This window comes from Hypanus sabinus, chromosome 4 (assembly GCF_030144855.1).
Source record: "Hypanus sabinus isolate sHypSab1 chromosome 4, sHypSab1.hap1, whole genome shotgun sequence".
NCBI classification, from domain to species: Eukaryota; Metazoa; Chordata; class Chondrichthyes; order Myliobatiformes; family Dasyatidae; genus Hypanus; species Hypanus sabinus.
The window spans coordinates 159,834,756-159,858,791 of record NC_082709.1 but is presented as its reverse complement, the minus strand read 5'-3'; the positions used below and the strand labels follow the sequence as shown (position 1 = coordinate 159,858,791).

General features: G+C 38.0%; 1 protein-coding gene across 1 annotated transcript in view; it reads right to left on the bottom strand.

The window, feature by feature from the left end:
- LOC132392185 (target of Nesh-SH3-like) overlaps positions 1–24,036 on the bottom strand; it is a 108,425-nt gene that overhangs the window by 54,096 nt on the left and 30,293 nt on the right. The window contains exon 6 of the mRNA XM_059966029.1: positions 12,420–12,479. Coding sequence (XP_059822012.1) covers positions 12,420–12,479 — 60 coding nt within the window. The remainder of the gene's footprint in view (positions 1–12,419; positions 12,480–24,036) is intronic.

Here is a 24,036-nt window from a genome sequence, read left to right as displayed (position 1 = left end):
TGTTATTTCTTTGAAGTATTCCAACGCATTTGTCAAGCAAGATTTTCCCTTGAGGAAGCTATGCTGACTATGGCCTATTTTATCATGTGCCTCTAAGTACCCTGAAACATCCACCCTAACAATCAACTCTAACATCTTCTTAACCACTGAGGTTAGATTAACTGGCCTATAATTTCCTTTTCCCCCCTCACTTCTTGAACTGTGGAGTGACATTTGCAATTTTCAGACTTCTGGAACCTTTCCAGAACCCATTGTTTATTGAGATATCATTACTAATGCTTCCACAATCTCTTGAGCTGCCTCTTTCAGAACCCTGGGTTGCACACCATCTGATCTAGGTGACACACCTACCTTCAGACCTTTCAATTTCTATAGAACCCTCTCCCAAGTAATGGAAACTTCATACACTTCTGACCCCTGACACCTGGAACTTCCATCATACTGCTAGAGTCTTCCACAATGAATACTGATGCAAAATACTCATTCAGTTTGTCCACCATTTTCTTGTCCCCCATTACTTCCTCGCCTGCATCATTTTCCCGTTGTGCAATATCAACTCTCACTTCTCCTTTACAGTATGTATCCGAAGAGGCTTTTGATATCCCCTTTGATACTACTGGCTAGCTTACTTCTGTATTCCATATTTTCCTTTTTAATGACTCTTTTAGTTACCTTCTGTTGGTTTTTAAAAGCTTCCAAATCCTCTAACTTCCCACTAATTTTTGCTCTATTATCTGCCCTCTGGCTTTTATGACAGCTTTGACTTCTTGATAGCCATGGTTGTGTCATCTTGCCTTTAGAATAATTCTTCTGCTTTGGGACATATATATCCTGTGCCTTCTGAATCGCTTCATGAAATTCCTGTCATTGCTGCTCTGCTGTCATTCCTGACAGTGATCTTTTCCAATTAATTTTACCCAGCTCCTCTTTCATGCCTCTGTAATTCCCTTTACTCTATGATAATACCATTACATCTGTCTTTAACTTCACTTGCTGGGTGAATTCAATCATTTTCTGATCACTTTCCCTGAGGGTTCTTTTACCTTAAGCTCTCTAATCAATTCCAGTTCATTGCACAACACCCAATCCAAAATAACTGATACAATGTGTATCCTTGCATGTGAAGCTCCCAGCTATAAGCTTCTTTCAGCCATGATTCAGTGATGCCTAAAACATCTTGTATGCCAATCTGTAACTGTGCTACAAGTTCATCTACCTCATTCTGTATGCTGTGCACATTCAAATATAACACCTCAGTCCTATATTCACCCCTTTTGAGTTTGTCCACCTTTTACATTGCAACTTGTCCTGTTGACTGCAATTTTGACCTACCATCAACCTCTCCTTGCTAGGAGTCTCACTACACATTGCCTTTGTTTCTAAATCAACTTTTCCATCCTCAGTCCTGTCATTGTGGTTCCCATTAACCTACCAAATTAGGTTAAACCCTCTTGAACACCTCTCGCAAACCTGTCCGCAGAATATTGGACTCCCCTGGGTTCAGGTATAACCCAACCCTGTTGTACAGGTCATACCTTCCACAGAAGTGATCCCGATGATCCAAAAATTTGAACCCCTGTTCCCTGCACCAATTTCTCAGCCACACATTCACCATCCAAATTATTCTATTCTTACCCTCATTGGCATGTGGCACAGACAGTAATCCAGAGATTACTACCCTGGAAGTCCTGTTTCGCAGCTTTTTACCTAGCTCCTTAAAATCTCTCTTCAGGACTTCCTCACCTTGTGTACCCATGTCATTGGTGCCAATGTGCACCAAGACTTCTAGCTACGCACCCTTGCCCTTGAGAATGCCATGGACCTGATCCAAGACATCCCTGATCCTGGCACCAGGGAGGCAACATATCATCCGGGTGTCACAACCATGGCCACAGAATCTCATCTCTGTTCCTCTGTCTACGGAATCTCCTATCAATACTGCAGACCTCTTCACCTCTCTGCTCTTCTGAGCCACAGCACCAGACTAAGTACACTGTAGCTCCTTCCTGGTACGTCATCTCCCTCAACAGTATCTAAAGTTGTGTATTATTATTATTGAGGGGAATGGCCACAGGTGTACACTGCACTGGCTGCGTATTTCACCTCCTTCTGACAGTACCCAGTACCTGTCTCCTGCAACCTGGGGGTCACTACCCCCTGTCTATCACTTCCTCACTCTTCTGTATGAGTCGAAGGTCATTGAGCTGCAGTTCTAGTTCCTTAATACATTCTCTCAGGAGCTGCACCTGATGCAGGTGTGCTTATCTGAGAAACTGGAGGTCTCCTAGACTTTCCACAACCTGCACAGAATACAAAACTCTATCCTAGGAGGCATTCTCAGTACACTACTATGCCCTAATAGATGAAGAATGAGCAAATAAGAACAAAAAGAGAGAAACTTATCAGATACTTTACCTCACCCAAGCTGGATCTCGCCTAAGCACGACAAGGCAAAGACACGCTATGTGACACACTCAAAATAATGGCTGCTCCACTTGCACTGCATTATTTTTATTCACACTTTCTAATGAACCCCTCTTTTTGATTGGTTACATCCCAACTCAGAGAAACTGCTGTGAAGCTCTGCCTTTTAAATCTTGGTAGTCAAACTTTTTGAAAGGTAGCTCTTTTTCTGCACTCCCTCTCACTGCCCAACTCATGTCAACATAGGCCTGTATATCTGCATTAATCTTTTCATTACTCTTTCATCAGGTTGAACTTTTCATATGCATTCAGACCTAATATTGGCTCTTTTAATCATCCATGGATAACAGATTCACCTGGGCTCTGGTGTCGAGCTTGAATGGAATGACTGTTTCATTCACAGTTACTGGAACAATGTGTTCTGTTTTTCCAGCAGCTGCAGTCTGTAGAGAATCTACAAAGGCTTCCTCCATTTCCTCATCAACCAGCTGCACCTTTCTCTTGATAGCCCCAGTTTTGTAGCACTTTGCAAAATGATTCTTCCTCCTGCAATTATTGCAGGACTTTCCATCAGCAGGACACGTTTTTGGAATGTGACTGCCCCAACATTTGTCTTTTGAGCCTTTCTTTTTGTTTTCCTGTTGCTTTGGGAAGCACTTTGTACGCTGCTCCTGTTTTCACATCATGCACTGTTGTGTCTGCCGTGTGCAACACCTTGGCTTGTGCTCATGTGGTCTCCGCTGACCTACACACATTCACAGTCTTTCCAGCATCAAATCTTTTTCACACAGTATTCACACAGTCCATCATATGAAATTCTGCAAACTACTCTGTCTCTAACTAGTGAGATTTTCAAATCTCCAAATTCACAGGACTTACTCAGTGTGTGAAGCTCAGCTAAGTATTGGTCCTTGTTTCTGGTCACGGGAAAAAAACATTTTTTTAAGCATGGTGTTTTACTCGGGACAAAATACTCAAATTTTGTCATCACTGTCCAATGTTAGAGCTTTGCCATCAATTTGAAAACTGTTAAAAGATGTCTAAGGCATCTTTGTCAATTACATGCAGAAAATGGATGCTTTCAAATTTTCATTGGCCTCTCCCATTTTGCTAGCCGCTAAATATATATTGAATTGATGTTTGAAGCATTTCCAGTTATCAATTAAATTGCTGGTAAACTGCATTGGTAAAGGAGGACTTAGGTTATCCATGACAGGAACTCTCAGCCTCTCACCTTAATTTCTTGGTGAATCTGATGAACTTCTAGAACAGTGTGCTCTTTTGCTGTCCTGCTTCTCTCTGTTGTAACTAGCGTCTCTTTCTCAGTTGCGCACGGTATTCACTTACTCTCCATGTTTACCTCACACCAACTTCTGACACCATCTCATATTTGTTCTTAATAAAGACAAACTTGGCGTGGGTTTACGCTAGAACATTTTATCACTGAACTCTTATTCATCCAGGAATACATGCGACCAACTCACCATCGAAGCTTCTAGTTCCGGGTGAACCCCCTGCATTGCTCACAGGGAACGGGGAGTTATGCACATATAATAACACAGTTATCTATCCTTCACATCAGGAATTCCCAATTTTTTTATATGCCAAGGAACCTTACTATTAACTGAGGAGTCTGTAGATCTCAGGTTGGGAACCCTACTTTAAATAAAGTTATAACTTTGCTAATGTTACTTCCTTCATTCTGAGCCCCATTTCATGTACTACCTTGCTAACGCCCTTTTGAAAATTCAGATATAGCATGTTCATTGAGTTTACCTTATCCCTTTAATGACCAGGAACAGTCCTGTATATTCTGTCTATATGACAATTTTTAATCCAACTATGTAATTAATTAACATTGTGAATCTTAAATTATTTAAACAAATTTTCACAGAATTTTGCCAGCTTTGTTTAATTGTTTTCAAACTCATGGGGTCATTAAATTACTTCCACTGACAGTTGATAATTGGCACTCAAATAAGTTATAATTACTGTGTTGAATACTCCTTCAGCATAACCTTCAATCAGGTACAACTCTCTAATTTATGTAGCTCTCAGAAATATTAACACGAGTCTTGTCTATATCCTGGCTGATTTTTGGATGAGTCTGGTGCATATCTTATCCAGTGTAAGTGCTCTTCAGGCAGTCAATTCTCTGCATTTCTTTGTAACATATACGTTATCGATCTTTACATATGTTACAGATTCCAAGCCAAATAAATGCATCTGGATTTTGTTCATGGTTTTCATTTCTAAAGACTGATGTGAAAAATATATTTAACGACTACTGTTTCCTGATTCTCTATGATATTTCTACCCAACTTATTCCTCAAAGGAACTACCTGGCCTTTTATATCAACTTTTTACATAACTGAACCAAATTCCTTGGAACCCTTTTGCTTCTGTCTACAATCTGTTTTCCTACTTCACTCTTACTTCTAATATTCATTTTGGACACCTTCAGCTTAGCCTTAGAATGCTGCCAATTACTTTTTTTTTTGTTTTAAGGTTACTGCCAGTGACATTATATATTCATAGATTCTAATTAATTGGAATGAACTGGAAAAATGTCTAACATATCAATACATAAGCCACAAATTCCAAAGACTGGGTTGTGTTATGATTTCTTAATGAATATCTCTGAAAAAATCATTCTAACAATTCCTTAGCTTCCATCCATCTGATAATATAGTGGATTATCATAAAATACTGGGATGGCAGTAAAGATATTGGCATTGATAGAGGAATGGCTGACAGGCAGGAGGCAGCAAGTAGGAATAAAGAAGGCCTTTTCTGGTTGGCTGCCAATGACTAGTGGTGTTCCTCAGTGGTCAGTATTGGGACTGCTACTTTTCACATTGTTTGTCAATGATTTAGATAGTGGAATTGATGGCTTTGTGGCAAACCTTCCAGATGATATGAAGAGAGGTGGAGGGGTAGGTAGTGTTGAAGAAGCAATGCGATTGCAGAACAACATAGACAAATTGGAAGAATGGGCAAAAAAACTGGCAGATGGAATACAGTGTTGGGAAATGTATTATAATGCATTTTGGTAAAAGGAACAATAGTGCATATTTTTTATCTAATGGGGAGAAAAATCAAACATCAGAGGTGCAAAGGGACTTAGAAGTCCTCATGCAAGACTCCCAGAGGTTAATTTACAGGTTGAGTCTGTGGTAAAGAAGGCAAATGCAATGTTGGTGTTCATTTCAAGGGGGAATACAATATTAAAATAAGGAGATAATGCTGAGGCTTTATAAGACACTAGTCAGACCACACTTGGAGCATCGTCAACAGCTTTGGGCCCCATATCTCAGAAAGGATGTATTGTCATTTGAGACGAGTTCAGAGGAGGTTCACGAGGATGAGTCCTGGAATGAAGGGGTTAACATACAAGGAACGCTTGGCAGCTTTGGGCCTGTCCTCACTGGAATTTAGAAGAATGTGGGGGGAACTTATTGAAACCTACTGACTGTTGAAATATCTAGACAAGGTGGATATGGACAGAATATTTCCTGTGGAGAGAACTAGAGGGCACAGTCTCAAAATTCAAGGGAGACCTTTTAGAACAAAGGTAAGGAGGAATATTTTTAGCTAGAGAGTAGTGAATCTGTGGAATGCTCTGCCACAGACTGCAGTGGAGGCCAGGACTGTGGGTATATTTAAAGCAAAAATTGATAATTTCCTGATCGGTCAGGGAATCAAAGGATATGGCGAAAAGATAGATGTATGGGGTTAAGCAGGATCCGGGATCAGCCATGATGGAATGGCAGAGCAGACTCAACAGGCTAAATGGTCTAATTCTACTCCTATGTCTTACGGATAAGAAATTAATTTTTTTGAACTCAGATTCCCATTCTCCTCAGAAAATGTATTAAAGAACTGGAGCTGCATCTCGATGACCCTTGGCCCATAAGGTAAACTGAGCAGATGATAGATGAAAGCTACTGGGAGGTAGTCACCCCTAGGTTGCATTAGGCAGGAGAATGGGTGACTATCAGGAGAGGGAAGGGAAATAGGCAGCTTTTACAGAATACCCCTGTGGCTGTGCCCCTCAATAACAAGTATACTTTTTTGGATGCTGTTGGCGGGGGGGGGGGCGTGGAGGGAGATAACCTACTGGGTAGAGCTGCAGTGACCAGGTCTCTGGCACTGAATTTTGTGTTGCGGCTCAGAAGGGGAATGCAGCGGTGATAAGAGATTCCATAGTTGGAGGAGTAGATAGGAAAGTCTGTGGGCATGATAGAGAGATCCTGATAGCATGTTGTCTCCCAGGTGCCATGGTCAGGGATATCTCGGTTCAGGTCCAAGGCATTCTAAAGGGGGAGGGTGAGCAGCCAGATGCCTTGGTACATAGTGACACCAATGACAAAGGAAGATGAAGAGAGCAGGTTCTAAAGTGAGAATTTAGAGAGCTAGGTAGAAAGCTGAAAAGCAGAACTTCTGGAGTAACAATCTCTGACTACTGATTTTGCCACCGTCACTGAAGGCAAGAATAGGATGAGTTGGCAGATCAATGCATGGCTGAAGAACTGGTGTAAGGGGCAGGGGTTCAGATTTATTGATCATTGGGATTTCTTCTGGAGAATATATGAACCTGTACAAAAGGGATGGGCTACACCTGTACTTGAGGAGGACCTATATCCTTGTGGGTAGGTTTGCTAGAGCTGTTGGGGAGAGTTTAAATTCATTGTTTTCTGAAATCCTGCTTGTGGATCAAATGCTACTTGGAATTTATAATTTCAACCATATTACTTGGTCCATTCAAAATAATGGTGCTGTGTGAAAATGATACATGGTTTCTAGTAAAAGCTCATCTTAATATTTTTGAAGATATTATTTCTGCAGTCATCACAGTAGAACTGGTATTGAAAGATCTACTCATAATGATAGAGATGAGGTACCACGCCGCTGCTCTTTCCCCAAATTCTGAACAGAACCATCATAAAGATTTCCATTTTACACATCAAATATACTTATAATTTCTCTAATAAATTTGTCAACTTAGTAGTGTTATACATTACGGGAAGAGCAATGCAATTGATTTCAATCCTGGATCTCAGATGATTCCATGTGATGGATAAAATATCTGATCCAAACAAGGCAATGAATTGAAAAGCAGTCTCCACTGCAAAAACAATACTATTCTGCATAATTCCAGATATTATTTAATTTAGGACACTACTGTAAAGAAACATCCATCAAGCCATACATTCACACTTCACTATCTGAAATGGAAAGCAGAACTTACATAAAGCTATCTCACCCTTACAAACCTTACCATATTTCTCAAACATGCTTAAGAACTTCATACACAACAGGTTAAAATCACTGTTGTTGCATAGGCTTATGCAGACAGACAAAGCTGGCATTTTGCACTCAAGGTCCCATTAAACAGAGGTGATTGGAATGACCAGTTTGGTGGGGTTTATTGAAGGTGGATTGTTGAGCCACCAGGAGAATTCCCTACTTTTCGAGAATAGAACCTTGTTTTAATACCTACCAAAAGCACTCTGGATAGCAAACTGGGCAGAAATTTAATAGTGAATTTGACAATGTAACATTCCCTAAGCACTGCACTAAAGTGTCAGCATAGATTATGTTATCAAGTCCTTGGGGTGGGGCTTGAACCCACAACCTTTTGACTCAGAAGCAAGAATGCTCCCAGCTGAGCCAAGCTGACAGGAATACTGTACCTCTAAATCTTTCTTGCCCCTGGCCATCAATATTAGATACTGGGGTTGATCTGAAGACAGGCGGACTTTCTGTAATAAATTTAAAAGAAAGCATTTTTATGAGTCTGGAAGTGACTTCCCAGCTTTGTGCACACAGTATCTGAAAGGAAATATCGAAACTATTGGAAAATAGAGATGTCTGGCCACATGCAGCAGGTACTCAAAAGCATAAAGACTAAAGAAACAACTGTGCATTGCAGGTGTATTCGTTTCATCAGAACCTAAAACTACAAGACAACTACTGCAAGTATCTGAGTAAGGACACAAAAATACTTCAGTCACTGAGAGAAAATCAATGGGTATAATGTTGAACAAATTACTAAACAGAAAAATGTTCGGAGACATAACAGATAATTTCCGCATGTATTTTCACTGCCTTTCTTTAAGGCATCAATGAACACGCTGCAGGTCATGCAGCCAGATCCTCAGTTATCAGAGAAATCCTACACAGCAGACAGGGGTCTAATTCGATGATGAATTTGAAGGAAGAGCTTTTCTGACGAAGTGTCACTATCTCAGTATTGCATTGAAGTGTCCATGTGGATTACGTTCTGAAAGTGTGGGATGGGAATTTTTCATGCAGCCATTTGCCATATACCTTCCCTTGTTTTATTGCATCATCAGCTTTTCTATTTTATCCTTAACAAAATAACTGATTTTTAAGTTTTAAGTTCTGATGAAACATATAGAACAGAAACATTTCCTTATGCTTTCTCTTTATGAATGTTGATTAGACTGCTGCACATCTCCATCATCTTCTGCTTTCGCTTCAAAGTTTCTGAATCAGCATTATTTTTGGTGACTATTGATCTCAATAAATCATAGCTAACAAAAGTTTAATAGTCAAATGATTCAAAGTTAATTATAAATCCAGTTGTCTGACCTAGGTTCCCGGCCAGTTAAGGTACTTTCATAATCTCATTCCAATGTTTGTAATACCATGGATTCTGTTACAGGTAACTGTAGGTGTGAGAGTCCAAAATGAATGTAGACAGTTTCAGAGGTGAGAATTTAATGCATAAAGAGAATTTATTATAAACCCACCTTAATAACACAATATTAATAATGCATGCCAGTAAAGGTCCTACCAGTTCGGTCATTATTTTGAACCATGGAACTGTATCCAGAAAAAAACTAGGGGTTATTCCGCAATGTTAGTACCAATATTAGCATTGTTGATAATTAATACCAATAAAGTATTTGTAATAAAGGAAAATGTAAATGAAAGGCAAAAATCCTTGATTAAATTTTGGGCAAAATGCAGCTTTATTGACAATGCAATACCATATTAAAAGCACATGCAGCATAAGCTCTAAATAGCTACCTTTAATTGCATAAAGTGACAAACTACTCTAACCTCAATTATTCATTTTCATGAATATCCTCATAGCAGCACATTTTGACATCAAATTTGATTTTCAAGCATTTGACTACCATCAGAGCAAAAGACTATTTTCTTTGCTGCAAGTAAATTTGCCAGAATTGCAAATAATTTCTATTCATATCAGATTGAGAGACTCTGTTGCTCTGTGCGACAATTCATGAAGTTCTTATGCAGGCCCATCAAACCCAAGAGGATATGATGACTTTTCTCTTCTAATTTAACTATGCCTAGTATAATAACCTGAATAGACACAGAGAACCTACACACACAAATATTTTCCCTTTTTTCCAAACCCCACATTTTCTTTTCACTTTAATTCTAAACAGGATACATTACTAATATTATTGCTGAGCATCTGCTTTCTGATGTTACAAGCAACATTTTACAAGCAATACCTTCTCAGACTCACAGACACAATCGTCACCTGCATTTTTCCAGTCACATTTGAAACAAAAAGACTCAGTGCATGTCTAGAAGTCGAAAACTTGCCTCTATCACTCTATACTCACATTCACTCTTCATTCATATAAAGAACTGCAGGAAAATATATTTAAAATTGATCATACACCAGGTCTTTATGGTTAAAATACATGCAATATAATACAGATTCCAGGCAACCCGTGTGGATTTCAAACAATATTCATCGATTTTCAGTCACGTTATGTTTTTCACATTCCGTAAGACGTCAAAGACCTGTATTAGTGATTTGAGGGCCATGCATACCTCCCTTCAGCCAGAAGTTAAGTAGAACTGGCAGTAGTTAACGTAGTTAGTCCCCCAGCAAAGAACTGTAAGTTTAATATGTACATAGTAAAAAAAACACTCTTTAAAATAAATAGTGTAAAAGCTTAGAAATGAACATTAGAGGTTTAATTAGTATATTGGCCAGTGACACATAAATTGGTGGAGACATGGATAAGAAGAAATATTGGCAATGGCTACAGTAGCATATTGATCAGAGAAAAGTTGTGTGCATCATTGGCAGATGAAAATGAATCCTCACAAATGTGAATTAATGCATTTTTGGACGTCATTACAGCAAACTTTAAGCCCCGAGGGAAGGTGATGAACAAAGGGACTCTTGGATTCAAATTCATTGTTCCTTGGAAGTGGTAGCACATGCAGATAGAGTGGTGAAAAGCACATATGGCTTGCTCTCATAGGCTGGAATTTTTAACTTAGGAAATTATTTTGCAATTCATAAAACACTGGTTAGACTGCACTTATAAGAGTATCATGTAGCGTTCTGGTCGCCACAATACATGAAGGATTTGTTTCTGCTATGGAGTGCAGGGGAGATTAACCAGAATGTGACCTGGCCTGGAAATCTTGAGTTATGGGTTGGGGGGGGGGGGAGGCGGTGAGACTGAACAGGTTGGGTTTGCATTCCCTGGAGTGAAGGGAGTACTGATGAAGGTGTAAACAGAGCCTCCTCAGGTTTCAGCAGGGTTCTGTTCTTGTGAAATGTTCATAATCTGAACAGTTCTCAAATCAGAAGTGTGACAATGAACCATGTTCTCAAACAGCAGAAGATGCCTACAGCCCTTCTGGTGTCCATAATTTGGGCATTTCTAAACTGGGAGGGCAGGTAAAATTAAAAGAGGCATAAAATGGGTAGATTATCAACAACTTTTTCTTCATGGTAGGGACATCAAAATCAAGAGGATATAAGTTTAAACTGAAAGGATGGAATCAGATATAATCATTATGTTTGAGACAGTTGGACAGACTTGAATTGGCAAGGCATAGAAAGATACGGGTCTAGTGCAGGCAAGTGGGATGAATGTAAATAGGCAAAAAGGTCAGTATGGTGGCTGAACCACTTGCTTCTGCTGTGTTATACAACTCTATGACTTCATCTATTTGTTGTAATAGAATCATAGGGTTACAGTGTTATACAGAACAGAAACAGGCCCTTTGGCCCAACTGGCAACCAAAGCATCTTTCTGAGCAAGTCCCATTTGCCTGTATTTAGCCCCTATCCTTCTAAGCCTTCCTTATCTACATAACTCTCCAAATGTCTTTTAGATGTTGCAATGATGATTTTAATTTGAATTTGATGTACAGACTAGGTATAGCATTTTTCTTTTTGTCTAGTGTACACTTAAAAGCAAGATTAAATAGTGATTTTATATCATTTAAAAATAATTTGTTTTGCCAAATGGGTAAATAAGCATTAATTTGAGATTTTGTTTAACTGAGCAGTTGACTTTATTTATTTCTTACATCCTTCACATTCATGAAGAGTAAAAATCTTTACATTACGTCTCCATTTAAATGTGCAATGTGTAATCATAGTAATTTATAATAAATAGAACAGTCAATATAACATAGAAATACACTCAAATCAGCATGTGTTAATTAGTCTGATGGCTTGGTTGAATATTTTACAGCTAAGGATCATAATAAACTCTGCAATTGCTGAGGATTCCTCAGTAAGAAATGGTATGAATCTTTGGTGGTGAACAAAATTCATATTCTACTAAAATGCTGGAAATCCAAATTATTAGATTATATTTTTCATGTGCATTACTTTTAATTATTTGCAATTATTTTTAGTAGCTCATGGTTGAGTTTAGTCTTGGTACAGATCTGTTGGATATGAATCCATCATATTTTTTAAATGAATTCAGTAAACATCTGTCATTCTTGCCGTAGCAAAGTTTATACATGGGAAACATAGTCTTCAGTGGTTGAACATGGCAATATTCAATAATGTAGTATATAAGATATTTACATTGAATACAGTTGATATACTTGATCCAACAGAGATCAAAATGAGGTGACACTGCTGAAACATGTTATTTTCCTGTGATTTGTAAAGTGTTACTTCTGTGAAAAAAGTCAGTTATATGTTTCCATTAATCATTACTTACCTTGAGTACTTCGAGAACTAGTGGAGGGTAACTGACTAACCGTTGATGGTGTTTTGGGTCCTGTAGGGGACAGTAAAACAAAAACAAAAATGATAATGAGGTTTACCAGTAGCAGTAAAGTGATAATTTTAGAAAACTCTTATATTTACTTGATAATTTGCTGCTTTTTTGCAGTCAGCACCAGAGAGCAATACTCAATTAATTAAAACAAAACATCCACAGTTGAAATGTTATACTGCTATACAAAATTCACATTTTGTTTTGACCAACCCAAGGCATTCTGTAGATGACATAACAGTAACTCAGGGAAAACACTATAAAGAATTCTTAAAAACAATCAGAATTTAAGTTGTTTTGAAAAAAATCAAAAAGTTGGTGTACTAGATTCAAACAATTATCTCATGAAGGTGCCCTGTTTATTTAGCCTTCAACTGAACCATTACTTTATGATTGACTTTCCTTCAAAATTAGGCATCCCTATGAACATAAGAAACAAGGGTAGTTGTAGACCATTTGGCATTTCATGGCTGCTAACCTCATTCAAGAATTTTTTGTCACTGAGCTTTTAATTTGAATTCTGAATTTCCTTAAACTAAATAAGGAAGAAACCCAATAAAAAGGTGTGAATCCTAGAAATAAACTTGATCATCTGACCTTACAAATCAAGCCAGAAATAAAGAATTTAAGTATTATTATTGATTCAGAGCCAAATTTCAAATCACATATTAACCATATTACCTAGACTGCGCACTTTCATTTAAAGAACATTGCAAGAGTTCTATTTCTTATAACATCTTGGGATGCAGAAAAATTGATAACACACTTTTGTTTTTAGTTGATTAGACTACGGTAGTACTTTCTTTTCTTTAGAAAGATATAAATTGGCTGCAGCTTGTTCAAAATGCAGCAGCAAGAATCTTAACCAAAATAAGAAAATCTGAGCACATTTCACTGGTTTTTACATCATTACACTGACTGCCTGTGTTGTTTAGCATCAGTTTTAAAATACCCCTAGTTGTATATAAGGCTCTGAATAATCTAGCTCCTTCATATATTTTGTCATGTCTATCGCTTTACATCCCTAATCGTAATTCCTAAGTATGTGGATACGTATTTGCTTAGCATTCCTAGAGCCAAACACATAAGAACTGGTGATCCGGCCTTTTGCTCTTCTGCACCTGAAATATGGAAACTTTACCAACTGAGATACACCTGGCTCTTACTGTGGAACGTTTCAAAATAATTCTAAAAACCTACTTTTTAAAAATTGGCTTACATAATGCCTGTTGTTGTTCATGGTATTTATATAATTTGATATATTTGATTACATTTTATTCCATATGTTTGTCTTTATTTATGATTTTTAATTTTGTCTCATATTTTTATGATAATATTGATCTATCTTTACAATCACTTTGAGCCTGTATCTTAATGTATGAAAGGTGCTATATAAGTAATTATTATTTAAAATAACCTCATATTCCTTGATTCTCCTAATACATAAAAATCTATCAGTAATTATCTTGAGCAGAGTCAGCAACTGAGCTTCTTGGGTAAGAATTCCAAAATCTAGTGGGTATTCTTCTCTCTTCTGTCCTGAATGGCTAACCATTTGTTTTGAGACAAGAACCACTCCCCCCCCCCCCCCACAAGGGCAACCATCTAAGAATTTGATGCTTCATTGAGATAATCTTTAATTCTTCCTAATTCGAGAGAACACAGGCCTACTCTGCTTAATCACTTCTCATAAGTCCTGTCATCTTCTGCTGCATTTCCTCTATCACAGGTGTATCTTTCCATAGGTAGGGAGAGCAGACTTGTTCACAATATTCCATGTGTTGCCTCTCTAAGGTTTTGTGTAATTAAGTAAAGCACTCTACTATTGCACTCAAATTTTCTTGCAATGAGGCCAACAGCTATTTAATTTTTCTACTTGCTTGCTAAACTAGGTTGTAGAACATCATCAGCTTCCAAGCCCATCAATTTGTTTAATCTTGCTAAATCCTTTGAGGTTCCCCTTTGCTCTGGTTACAGAGTCAAAGAGCTCTACAGCACAAAAAAGGCTCTTCAGCCCATCTAGTCCATGCCTACTGCTTTTATGCTTAGTCCCATCATCTTGCACCATTATCCTAGCCCTTCATAGCCCTCTAATCTATATACATATCCAAATTTTCTTAAATGTTGCAACTGAATGTGCACTCACCACTTCAGATGGCAGCTCACTCAACAGTCGCACTGGCCTCTGAGTGAAGAGGTCCCCCTTAAAATATTTCACCTTTCAACCTAAATGTACGACCTCTAGTTCTAGCCTCAACCAACCTCAGGGGAGAGAGCCTGCGTATACACACTACTGACACCCCTCATAATTTTGTACACCTCTGTAAGACTTGCCTCATTCTCCTCTGCTCCCATGAATAAAGTCCTAAACTATTCTGCATAACTCAGGTCCGCAAGTCCTGGCACCATCTTTGTAAGTTTTCTCTGCATTCCTTCAAGCTTATTGTTATCTTTCTGGTAGGTAGTTTACCACAAATGCTAACAGTATCCCAAATTTGGCCTCAGTAACATTTTATACAACTTTGACATTAACATCCCAACTCTTGTACTCAATGATCTGACTTACGAAGACTGATGTGCCAAAAGCACCTTTTATGACCCTATCTACCTGTGATCCCACTTTCAAGAAATTATAGATCTGTTTTCCCAGATCCCTTTGTTCCACCGCACAGCTCAATGCCCTACTTGTCAATCTGTACTATTTCCAGGACATATTCTGCTCTTGCGAAGACAGACACAAAATAACTGTTTAAATTCATTATGCTTCAATATAATTTCTCCTGTCTCAGTACATTATAGTCTGAAGTTAACTTTTGCTAATCTTTTTCTTTTCTCATTTCTATAGAAGCTCCTGCAATCTGTTTCTACATTCCACATTACTCTAGTCTGTTCTCCCTTGTTAATTTCTTAGTTCTCTTTTGTTGAATTTTGAAATTTTTCCAAATCCTCAGGAATTTTTGGCAATGTTTTAAGGCTTTTCCTTTGATCACATACTATCTTTAACTTCCCATGATACCCACAGCTGGGTCACTTTTCTTGTTACTTTTTTCTTAACTTTGGAGGGACATACAGTGGATTCCAGTTAATTGGGACACATTGGGACCAGTACAATTTGGCTCAATTAAGGGACTACCTCAATTAGCCTGTTTCATGCAAATATTTTAAAAGGTATAAAGAACACAAACCACAATTTAACTGATTAACAGATAATGTAGTTAAATGATATACAGAACAAGTCAGAACACTATCAATACTACTACAGTACTATGAAACTGTGTATTGGTTCCTAAAAGTTAATAGCAGAGGAATTTATTCAGCGTACACTGCTGTGTTGTTTAGATTGACTGTAAATAAACAAAATCGGCGTAGACACCTAGTGCAAATAGCAGACTAGTTTCACACAAAATACTTTCAATGATTGCATCATCCAAAACTTCACTTTCATTGTAACATTCAATGAAAAAGGAGTTGCAATGAAAGGTCTCGGTTCAAGACATCAACTATACTCTTTCCATAGATGCTGCTTGGCCTGCTGAATTCCCTTAGTATTTTGTATGTGTTGCATGTGTTATTCCTTTTTAGTTTGTTCTATCCTGATTTGAAACCCTGGTTTCCAATTGAACTAAATCACTTCCAATCTTTATGCGACACTATCCCTAAAAGCCCTGTAACTACAACATTGTCAATGAACATTCAATGCACAATACTAGACTGTTGCTTTGCTGATCATTCAACATACTCATTTACAGTAGAAACACCATCTCTGATACTCTTTATAATTGTGCAGACGTTCAACAGGATCACAACCTTCCCATGGTTTGGAGGCTTGTGTGCCTCAGTGAGCCGGAGAGCTATGTTGGCAGGAGTCAGGGTAGAGGGTAGAGGCCAGGCTAAGAGTGGTCCACTGGTCCTCCAGGTTTGGGGGTTCAACCCTGACTTGTAAAACAAAATTGTTATGGAAACGGCTACAAAAAACTCTTCTACATCTGAGTGGCCAAGGACAGACAGAGATGGAGGGCCTCCATTGCTGCCCTAAATGCCAGCAGCATAATGGGCAGTAAGTAATTATGCAGAGCATCTGGCCTTCATGGTAATTTAACATCATGATCATTTCCCAAGCAATTTATAGTGGATTTCAATTGATCCTAAGCATACCAATACAAAACTGCTTCATCAATTAAATTCTTAAGGCAGAATACCACGATGTAAACATATTATAAATAAGAGAAGCCCAACAGTAATGCAGTATTTAAAAATACATTGCAATGTCATCAGGCATGTGGCGAGAACAATCTTACAAATAACATTTTGGAATTTACACATAAATGAGAAGAAGGATGAATAAGAAAGAGTGAATTTGTGTGAGTTCAAGCAAAGAAAGAGAAAAATCAGAGGGTGAAGTAGTTTGGATTGGGGGGGAAGAGAGAAAAAATATGGTTCATAATATACCATTTATTAAATCTTAGCAATGGTCTGAGGGACTGATTGAATATTTGCAATAGTTCAATTTTTGGGTCACAGAGATTCATTGACATTTAATCAATGAGATTACCTCTGTAGTTAAAACTTCTAATCATCAGTTCTATCTTTTTTGTAGTTCATTTCGTGAGCAAGTAATGTGCAAATGCAGTTTGATTGTAAAAACGTTGAAGAAATGGGTAAAATGTTGTGCACACTAAAAACAAAAGTAATTTTCTGAGGTCTTACAACCTTAGCACACTTTAGAGTGCTCTGAATTTGCTCATCTATTATTTTCTCATTGCTTTCAGCAAGCATGTGCACTTGAAAAATGAAAATATGATGAATAATTATATCTTTCTTAAAAGTAGTCTTATAATATCTGCTGGTAAATTATACAAAATCTATTTTTAAATTATTATGGTCGGTTTGTTTCAATGCTAATGATTAAATTTCATGCTAGACAGAGAACAAAGCATATTATTAGGTAGAAATTTCCATCGCATTAAATATGGTGGTAATATGGTGGTTTTTGTCCCAATATGGTATTCGGAGTGTATAATATTAGAAAATTAAATTAATATTAGTCACTGAAGTATTCTAATGTTTCACATTATCCTGAAAATAATCCTTGGTACTAATTTATGTTTAGAAGTAGCAAAACATTTTCCATTGGTTTTAACCTTAGCAACAGATTGTTGTTCAGAGATAAGATATGAATCAGAAAGAAACTAAAATATGACAAGGCAAAACATGGCAGTTTTACTTCTGTCAGAAGCACTGGATTTAAAAAAAGACTTGGGTTCCTTTCTATCACTTCACCTACCATGCCATTTGCCCAATACTTAAAGAGGAGAATGTCACTGGAGCCAACTTTATGCTTTGTCTAACACATTATTAAGTTCACACAGAATTCCTCTAGTCTTCATTTCTCAGACCCAACTTTTTTAATATTTCATTTTCTATCATGTAAACTTTCTGAGCATCTATGTCATTCAATGCTTACTGCAGACTTGCAGATTACAAAAAAGCACACTAAATTTAAATTAATCCACTTTTATCTCTTCATTTGCAGCTGAAGTATACAATTTTCAAGGCCATGGAATAGTTATGGTTTAATTCACCACATTAAAGATTCAGTGCTGGGAATTAATTGCAAAGAGAATAAATTTCCTGCAGTTTGTTACATGCGATGCGGGTGGTTGCATCAAGAGAAAGGTCAATCCAGGAGGGTGTGCTGAGGGACCATTGATTTTTCTTTGTTCTTCTCTTCTTATGTTTATCTTTATATTGTTCATCCATTTCAAAAGAACCAAAATTATAAATGCCTGCAAGCTGTATTCAATTTTCATGCTACAGTGACTTACGACTGATTAGGAACTAAATAATATGGTATAGCATGAGTTTTGCTTGTGGACTTCAAAGATGAATTACTTAATCATAATCGCAGGTTTTAATTATAATTTAGAATACATGACTCAAAATGATTGATATAATCTAAGATTTGCTGTTTTTAGATGTTCTGGAGCATAGTAACAGAAAGAGAACGTTGGTAAACATGTCCAATAGTTGCTCAGCTATTAAAAAAATAAATGGCTCATAACACTATAAGAGATGGGAGCAGAATTAGGACATTCAACCCATTCTGCTCCACTATTTCATCATGACTGATCCATTGTCCCTCTCAATCCCATTCTCTTGCTTTATCCTCATAAACTTTCATGCCCTGAATAATCAAGTTTATCAACCTCCACCTTAAACATACTCAGTGATTTGGCCACAGCAGCTGCTTGTGGCAATAATTCCACAGATTCACCACCTTCTGGCTAAAGACGTTCCTCCTCATCTCCATTCTAAATGGATATACCTCTATTCTGCTCTCTGGTCCGAGGCTTCCCCACTATAAGAAACATTCTCTCCTCATCCACTTTATCAAGGCCTTTCAACATTCAATAGGTTTCAATAAGATCCCCCGTCATTCTTTAAATTCCAGGGAGTACAGGCCCAAAGCCATTAAACGCTCCTCATCCAGCAACCCTTTCATTCCCACAATCATTCTCATGAACCTCCTCTGAACCCTCTCCAATGTCAGCACATCCTTTCTTACATAAAGGGACCAAAACTGCTCGCAATACTCCAAGTGATGCCTCACCAGTGCTTCATCAAGTCTCAGCATTAAACTCTTGCTTTTATATTCTAGTCCTCTGAAATGAATGAAAACATTGCATTTACCTTCCCCGCCTGACTTAACCTTTAGGGAATCCTGCATGAGGACTTCCAAGTGCCTTTCCGCCCCGGATTTTTGAATTTTCTGCCCACTTAGAAAACAGTCTATTCTTTTGTTCCTTCTATCAAAGTGCATTACAATACACTTCCCTACAGTATATTCCATCTGGTACCTCTTGTAGGTTCTGCTTTTCAGCTTTCTACCTAACTCACTAAACTTTCTCTTCAGGACTTCCTCTCTTTCCCTACCTATGTCATTGGTGCCAATATGCACCATGAGTTCAGCCTGCTCAGCCACCTCCTTTAGAATGCTGTGGGACCAGTCTGAGACATCACTGATCCTGGTCCTTGGGAAGCAACTTGCCATCCAGGTGTTTCTTCCGTGTCTGCGGAAATTAGTGTTTACTTCACTAATTATGGAATCTCCTGTCACTACTGCAGTCCTCTCCCCCACACCCTTCCCTTCTGAGGCACAGCACCAGACTTAGCGCCAGAGACCCAATTACTCTCGTAGATTGTCCCCCTCAACAGTATCAAAAGTGGAATACTTATTATTGAGGGAAATGACCACAGGGGTACTCTGCACAGGATTCCCATTTCTTTTCCTTCTCTTGACAGTCACCCAGGTACCTGCCTCCTGCAATTTAGGGGTAGCAACTTTCCTGTAGCTCCTAACTATCACTTCCTCAGTGTTCCGTATGAACTGAAGATAATTGAGCTGCAGCTCCAGTTCCTTAACATGTTCTCTGAGAGGCTGCAGCTTGGTCCAACCGGTGGTTATCAGAGAGGCTGGAAGTCTCCCAAAATTCCCACATCTGACGCAAAGAACACAATACAGCCTCTGGAACCATCCTCACTGCTCTAACAGACAATGAATGAAGAAGAAACTTACCAGAAATTTATCTCAAACAAGGTTGTTCTCACCCACGCCTGTTGAACCAAAGCCTCCCCACTGTAACACTGGTCCACTCGCACAAGGGCTGTTCCACTGTTCCTAACTTATTTTTATTTGCCCTTGCTAATGAATTGCGATTTGATTGAGCCACTGGAAAAAGCCGAAAGGCCACAAATGCTCCTTTTTAGATGTCTCGCCTCGATCTGTGTGTAGCCTCCTCTCTAGATTCAATTGGGCCACCAGAAGACTATTCATATAATCATGTATATGATATGTTATTTGTACAGTTTATCTTTAGTATTTTGTTTATTTATCAAACAGATATCCATTTCTGCCTCTTAGTCATTATTTGATGTCATTCAAAATTTCATCACCTCTCAGTTCAACTTTCCTGATGCACTTCATACTAATACTCGAGCTTTCTCCTCCATAAAATGCATTTATTTACAACTTTGTTTTTCATTCCCTACCTCAATGTCTCCTACACTGTGGCCTCAATTACAACAAAGTATTCAATTCTAATAAAGTATTCAATTCTATAACCATTAGTACTTACTTAGCAATGAATTTACTCTATTTTCCCTCTCTCACTGCCATTCATCCTTGCATAGTTGTGTTCATTTTTGATGTTCTTACATTCTAACTACCTTTGAAACTCACGCCACTTATTTAACAGCAGAGATTTCAGCATTTTATAGGAATCAACACTCAGTTTATTAAATGTCCTGCAATTTCTGTGAATCAGATGCCATTCAATTGCCCTTTACTATGAAACTCCCACCTCCTTTAGCCAGAAGCCAACTGCCCTGTTACTTTTAAAATCTGCTAGAAATTATATGATCTACAAAGTGAGATCCATAAAGTTGTTCAGAACTTGTTCATCTTACATCCATCTACAAAATATAGATAAGTTATTATTCTCCAGGCATGCTTATTGCTTTTGTGCAATTCAGGATCAGAGTGCTTAAGAGGAAAGCAAGGGTAAGCAAACTTAAGGACACCAGGGAAGTCTGGACACATCAGACACTCATTTCTTTAGTGCTTTCAATTTAATGTTGGCAGGGTGACTAGTTTAATAAAACTTCAACTGCCAAATATTGCTTTGTGTCTACATGAATGATTGGAAACCCGAAAGCTTAGCAGTGGTCTGAACTCAGTCCTACTATAACATAACCAATGGCCATAGGAATTTGTATGGTTTGGCTTTAGTTGTAATGAAGTAATGGAAGGAGTGGCAGGCTTTCAGCAAGTAATGGAAACAGCTAGCTCACTCTATGTTAGTGCGTTGATTTATTTGATTCTATGTTATTCAAACCAATTAAATCACATTCTCAGTGAGTCAGATTAAAGCATTTTTATGTCAAACAGGGAGGTCAATAGATCTGTACAAGGGGCAACACTAACAGTAAATAAATGTATTTTCTTATTGATTATACATAGAACTAATTTACTCTAATATAAGATGAATGATTCTTAATACATTAGTGCAAATAAAGAAACAGAACATGTGGATTTTCATTTGTAATAATTTCATTTTCTGGGTGACTTTTGTATCCATTTGCTTTTCAGGAATGGAAGTCTGCCACATTTAACAGGAATTATATTCAGTACTCAAGCCATAGAGGAGGAACAGCATAAAGATCAACCCACAGTGTCTTAATAGTTGGCTTTAGAAGAATAATCCATAAGATCCTTTTTATTTTGTATTTCTTATACCAGTCAATTGAACAGAATGTCAGAAGGTGGATTGCAGTGTGCAGTAAAATCCTGGCTGACCAATACAGCTGTATGGCTTGAACTGAAATCAGTCACCATCCATTCGTCAGGTTCAGGATGTCAAAGGGTTTTGTTCACAATGCAGATGTTCATAAATCTTTTGTCTTGGAAAATATTTGAATAATCTCTTCCAAATGATACTTTAAGCATTCCTCCTTGCCCAGTCCTTCAATTACTGTGGGGAACTACATGTACCTGTCTGGACACGCCCCCCTCCCCCGCTGACTGCTCCTGTGGCTCCCCCCACTGACCACTGTATAAAGGTGATTGGAGGCACTGCTCCTCCCTCAGTCTCCAGGATGTTGTGTGATGGTCTCTTGCTGCTGATAGTTCTCTCTCTTCCAGCTAATAAAAGCCTATCTCTCGCCTCACGTCTCCGAGAATTATTTATGGTGCATCAATTACACAGCTATTATTGCTATTTACATCCCTACAAGAGTGAAAGCAAACACATAATGTAAAGTTCTTTATGGTACACAAGTAATGAAATATACTGATAGCAAGACAAAGAAGTAGCTCAAAGTTTAAAAGTTGTTCAACAGTTGACGGCTTAGCATGTATCTGGCTGAGAATTTCAGAATAAAAGAATAACTGATCACTGTCTGAGCCTAAGAGAGATCAGGGCAAGAATAATGCAAAGCCGGACAGTAGATCCACAGTAGTAGAAAAGGAGCAGGGCATGGGGTTAGCTATATTGCTGGAGTTTACATAACATCACCTCCTTCATCCAAAAGCCTATCACACAATGAGTATAGATAGAGTAAATACAGGCAGGCTTTCTCCACTGAGGTTGGGTGAAACTATAACTAAATGTCATGGGTTAAGGGTGAAAGGTGAAAACTTTAAGGGAACAGGAGGGGAGACTTCTTCACTCAGAGGGCAATGAGGGTGTGGAATGAGTTGCCAGCCTAAGTGGTGCACATGAGCTCGATTTCAACCTTTAAGAGCAGTTTGATTAGGTGCATGGATGGGAGTGGTATGGTCCCAGTGCAGGTAATGGGACTAGGCAGCTTAAATGGTTCGGTATGGACTAGATGGGCCAAGGGGCCTGTTTCTAGGCTGTACTTTTCTATGACTCTATGACAATGCCTCCCAAACAAAGTGGAAAGGGAAGTCCATATCTTGATTGGATAAACTTTCACTGTTGTTTAATCACTCATCCAAAGCTTTTAATTCATTCCCTTTCCCAAAACAAATACGTAAAATGATTTTTATTGACGAGTTCCCTTTAAGCAGAGGCCTGGAGATGAATACAAAATGCCAGGAATATTCTGGAGCAATAGAAAACTATTAAACATGTACAGCTAAAGAACTATATAGCAAAATTCCAATTCATTGTATAAGCACAAAATGCCGTTATGAGTAACTAAAGATAACATTTTTTATTGTAGAGCAGCTTCAGTGAGCGGCCATTTTCAATTTCTACCACTGCGTACTCCTGTACATCGGAGGTGCAACATCATAAATCATTGCAATATTTCAATAAACAATTTTTTTTTAATTCTCTGTTGGGCTAAAATTATAAATAGCAATGGCTGTGTTACAATCCAAAGTTAAGCTGATGTAGATTATACTACTCATATACAATCCAAAATAAATATACATGAAATATTAATGTGAATGCTGAGCAATACAGACTAAATGCTGGAACCTGATGAATGGTCACAGCCTGAAATATCAACTGTTTATTACTCTCCATAGATGCTGCCTGAACTGCCAGGTTCCTTCAGCATTTTGTGTGTTATGCCCCAAATTTCCAACCTATGCAGAACCTCTTTTGTTTATATGGAAGTTGTGCTCCTCGAGTAGATCAATAACTGGCTAACAAGCCTTGAAATGTTTTGAAGAGATAATATTTGTTGGAAGAAAGAGATCAGCCAGTTGGTGTTTGTCAGAAGACTGGTAGTCATCAATAAATAGTATGGGGTTATTGGATACAACAGAACATGGGTGAGGAGCTTTAGTTGTTTAATGTCTTGACTATAAATTGCATTAAAAAGTTAACAGAGGAGGATAATGACAAATCAATACAAAACAACAAAGAATAAGAGGTTCCAAAAACAATACAGACTGTAGGAACATTTGGTTATTGTGGCTATTGTGGCAGATAGTGAAGGGGTCTGTAAAAATTGTTTTGTATACCTGCTCTACAATCTCATTTATTCTGTTGCTTCCTAAGACCAGCTATGAAGAAAGCAGATGCTT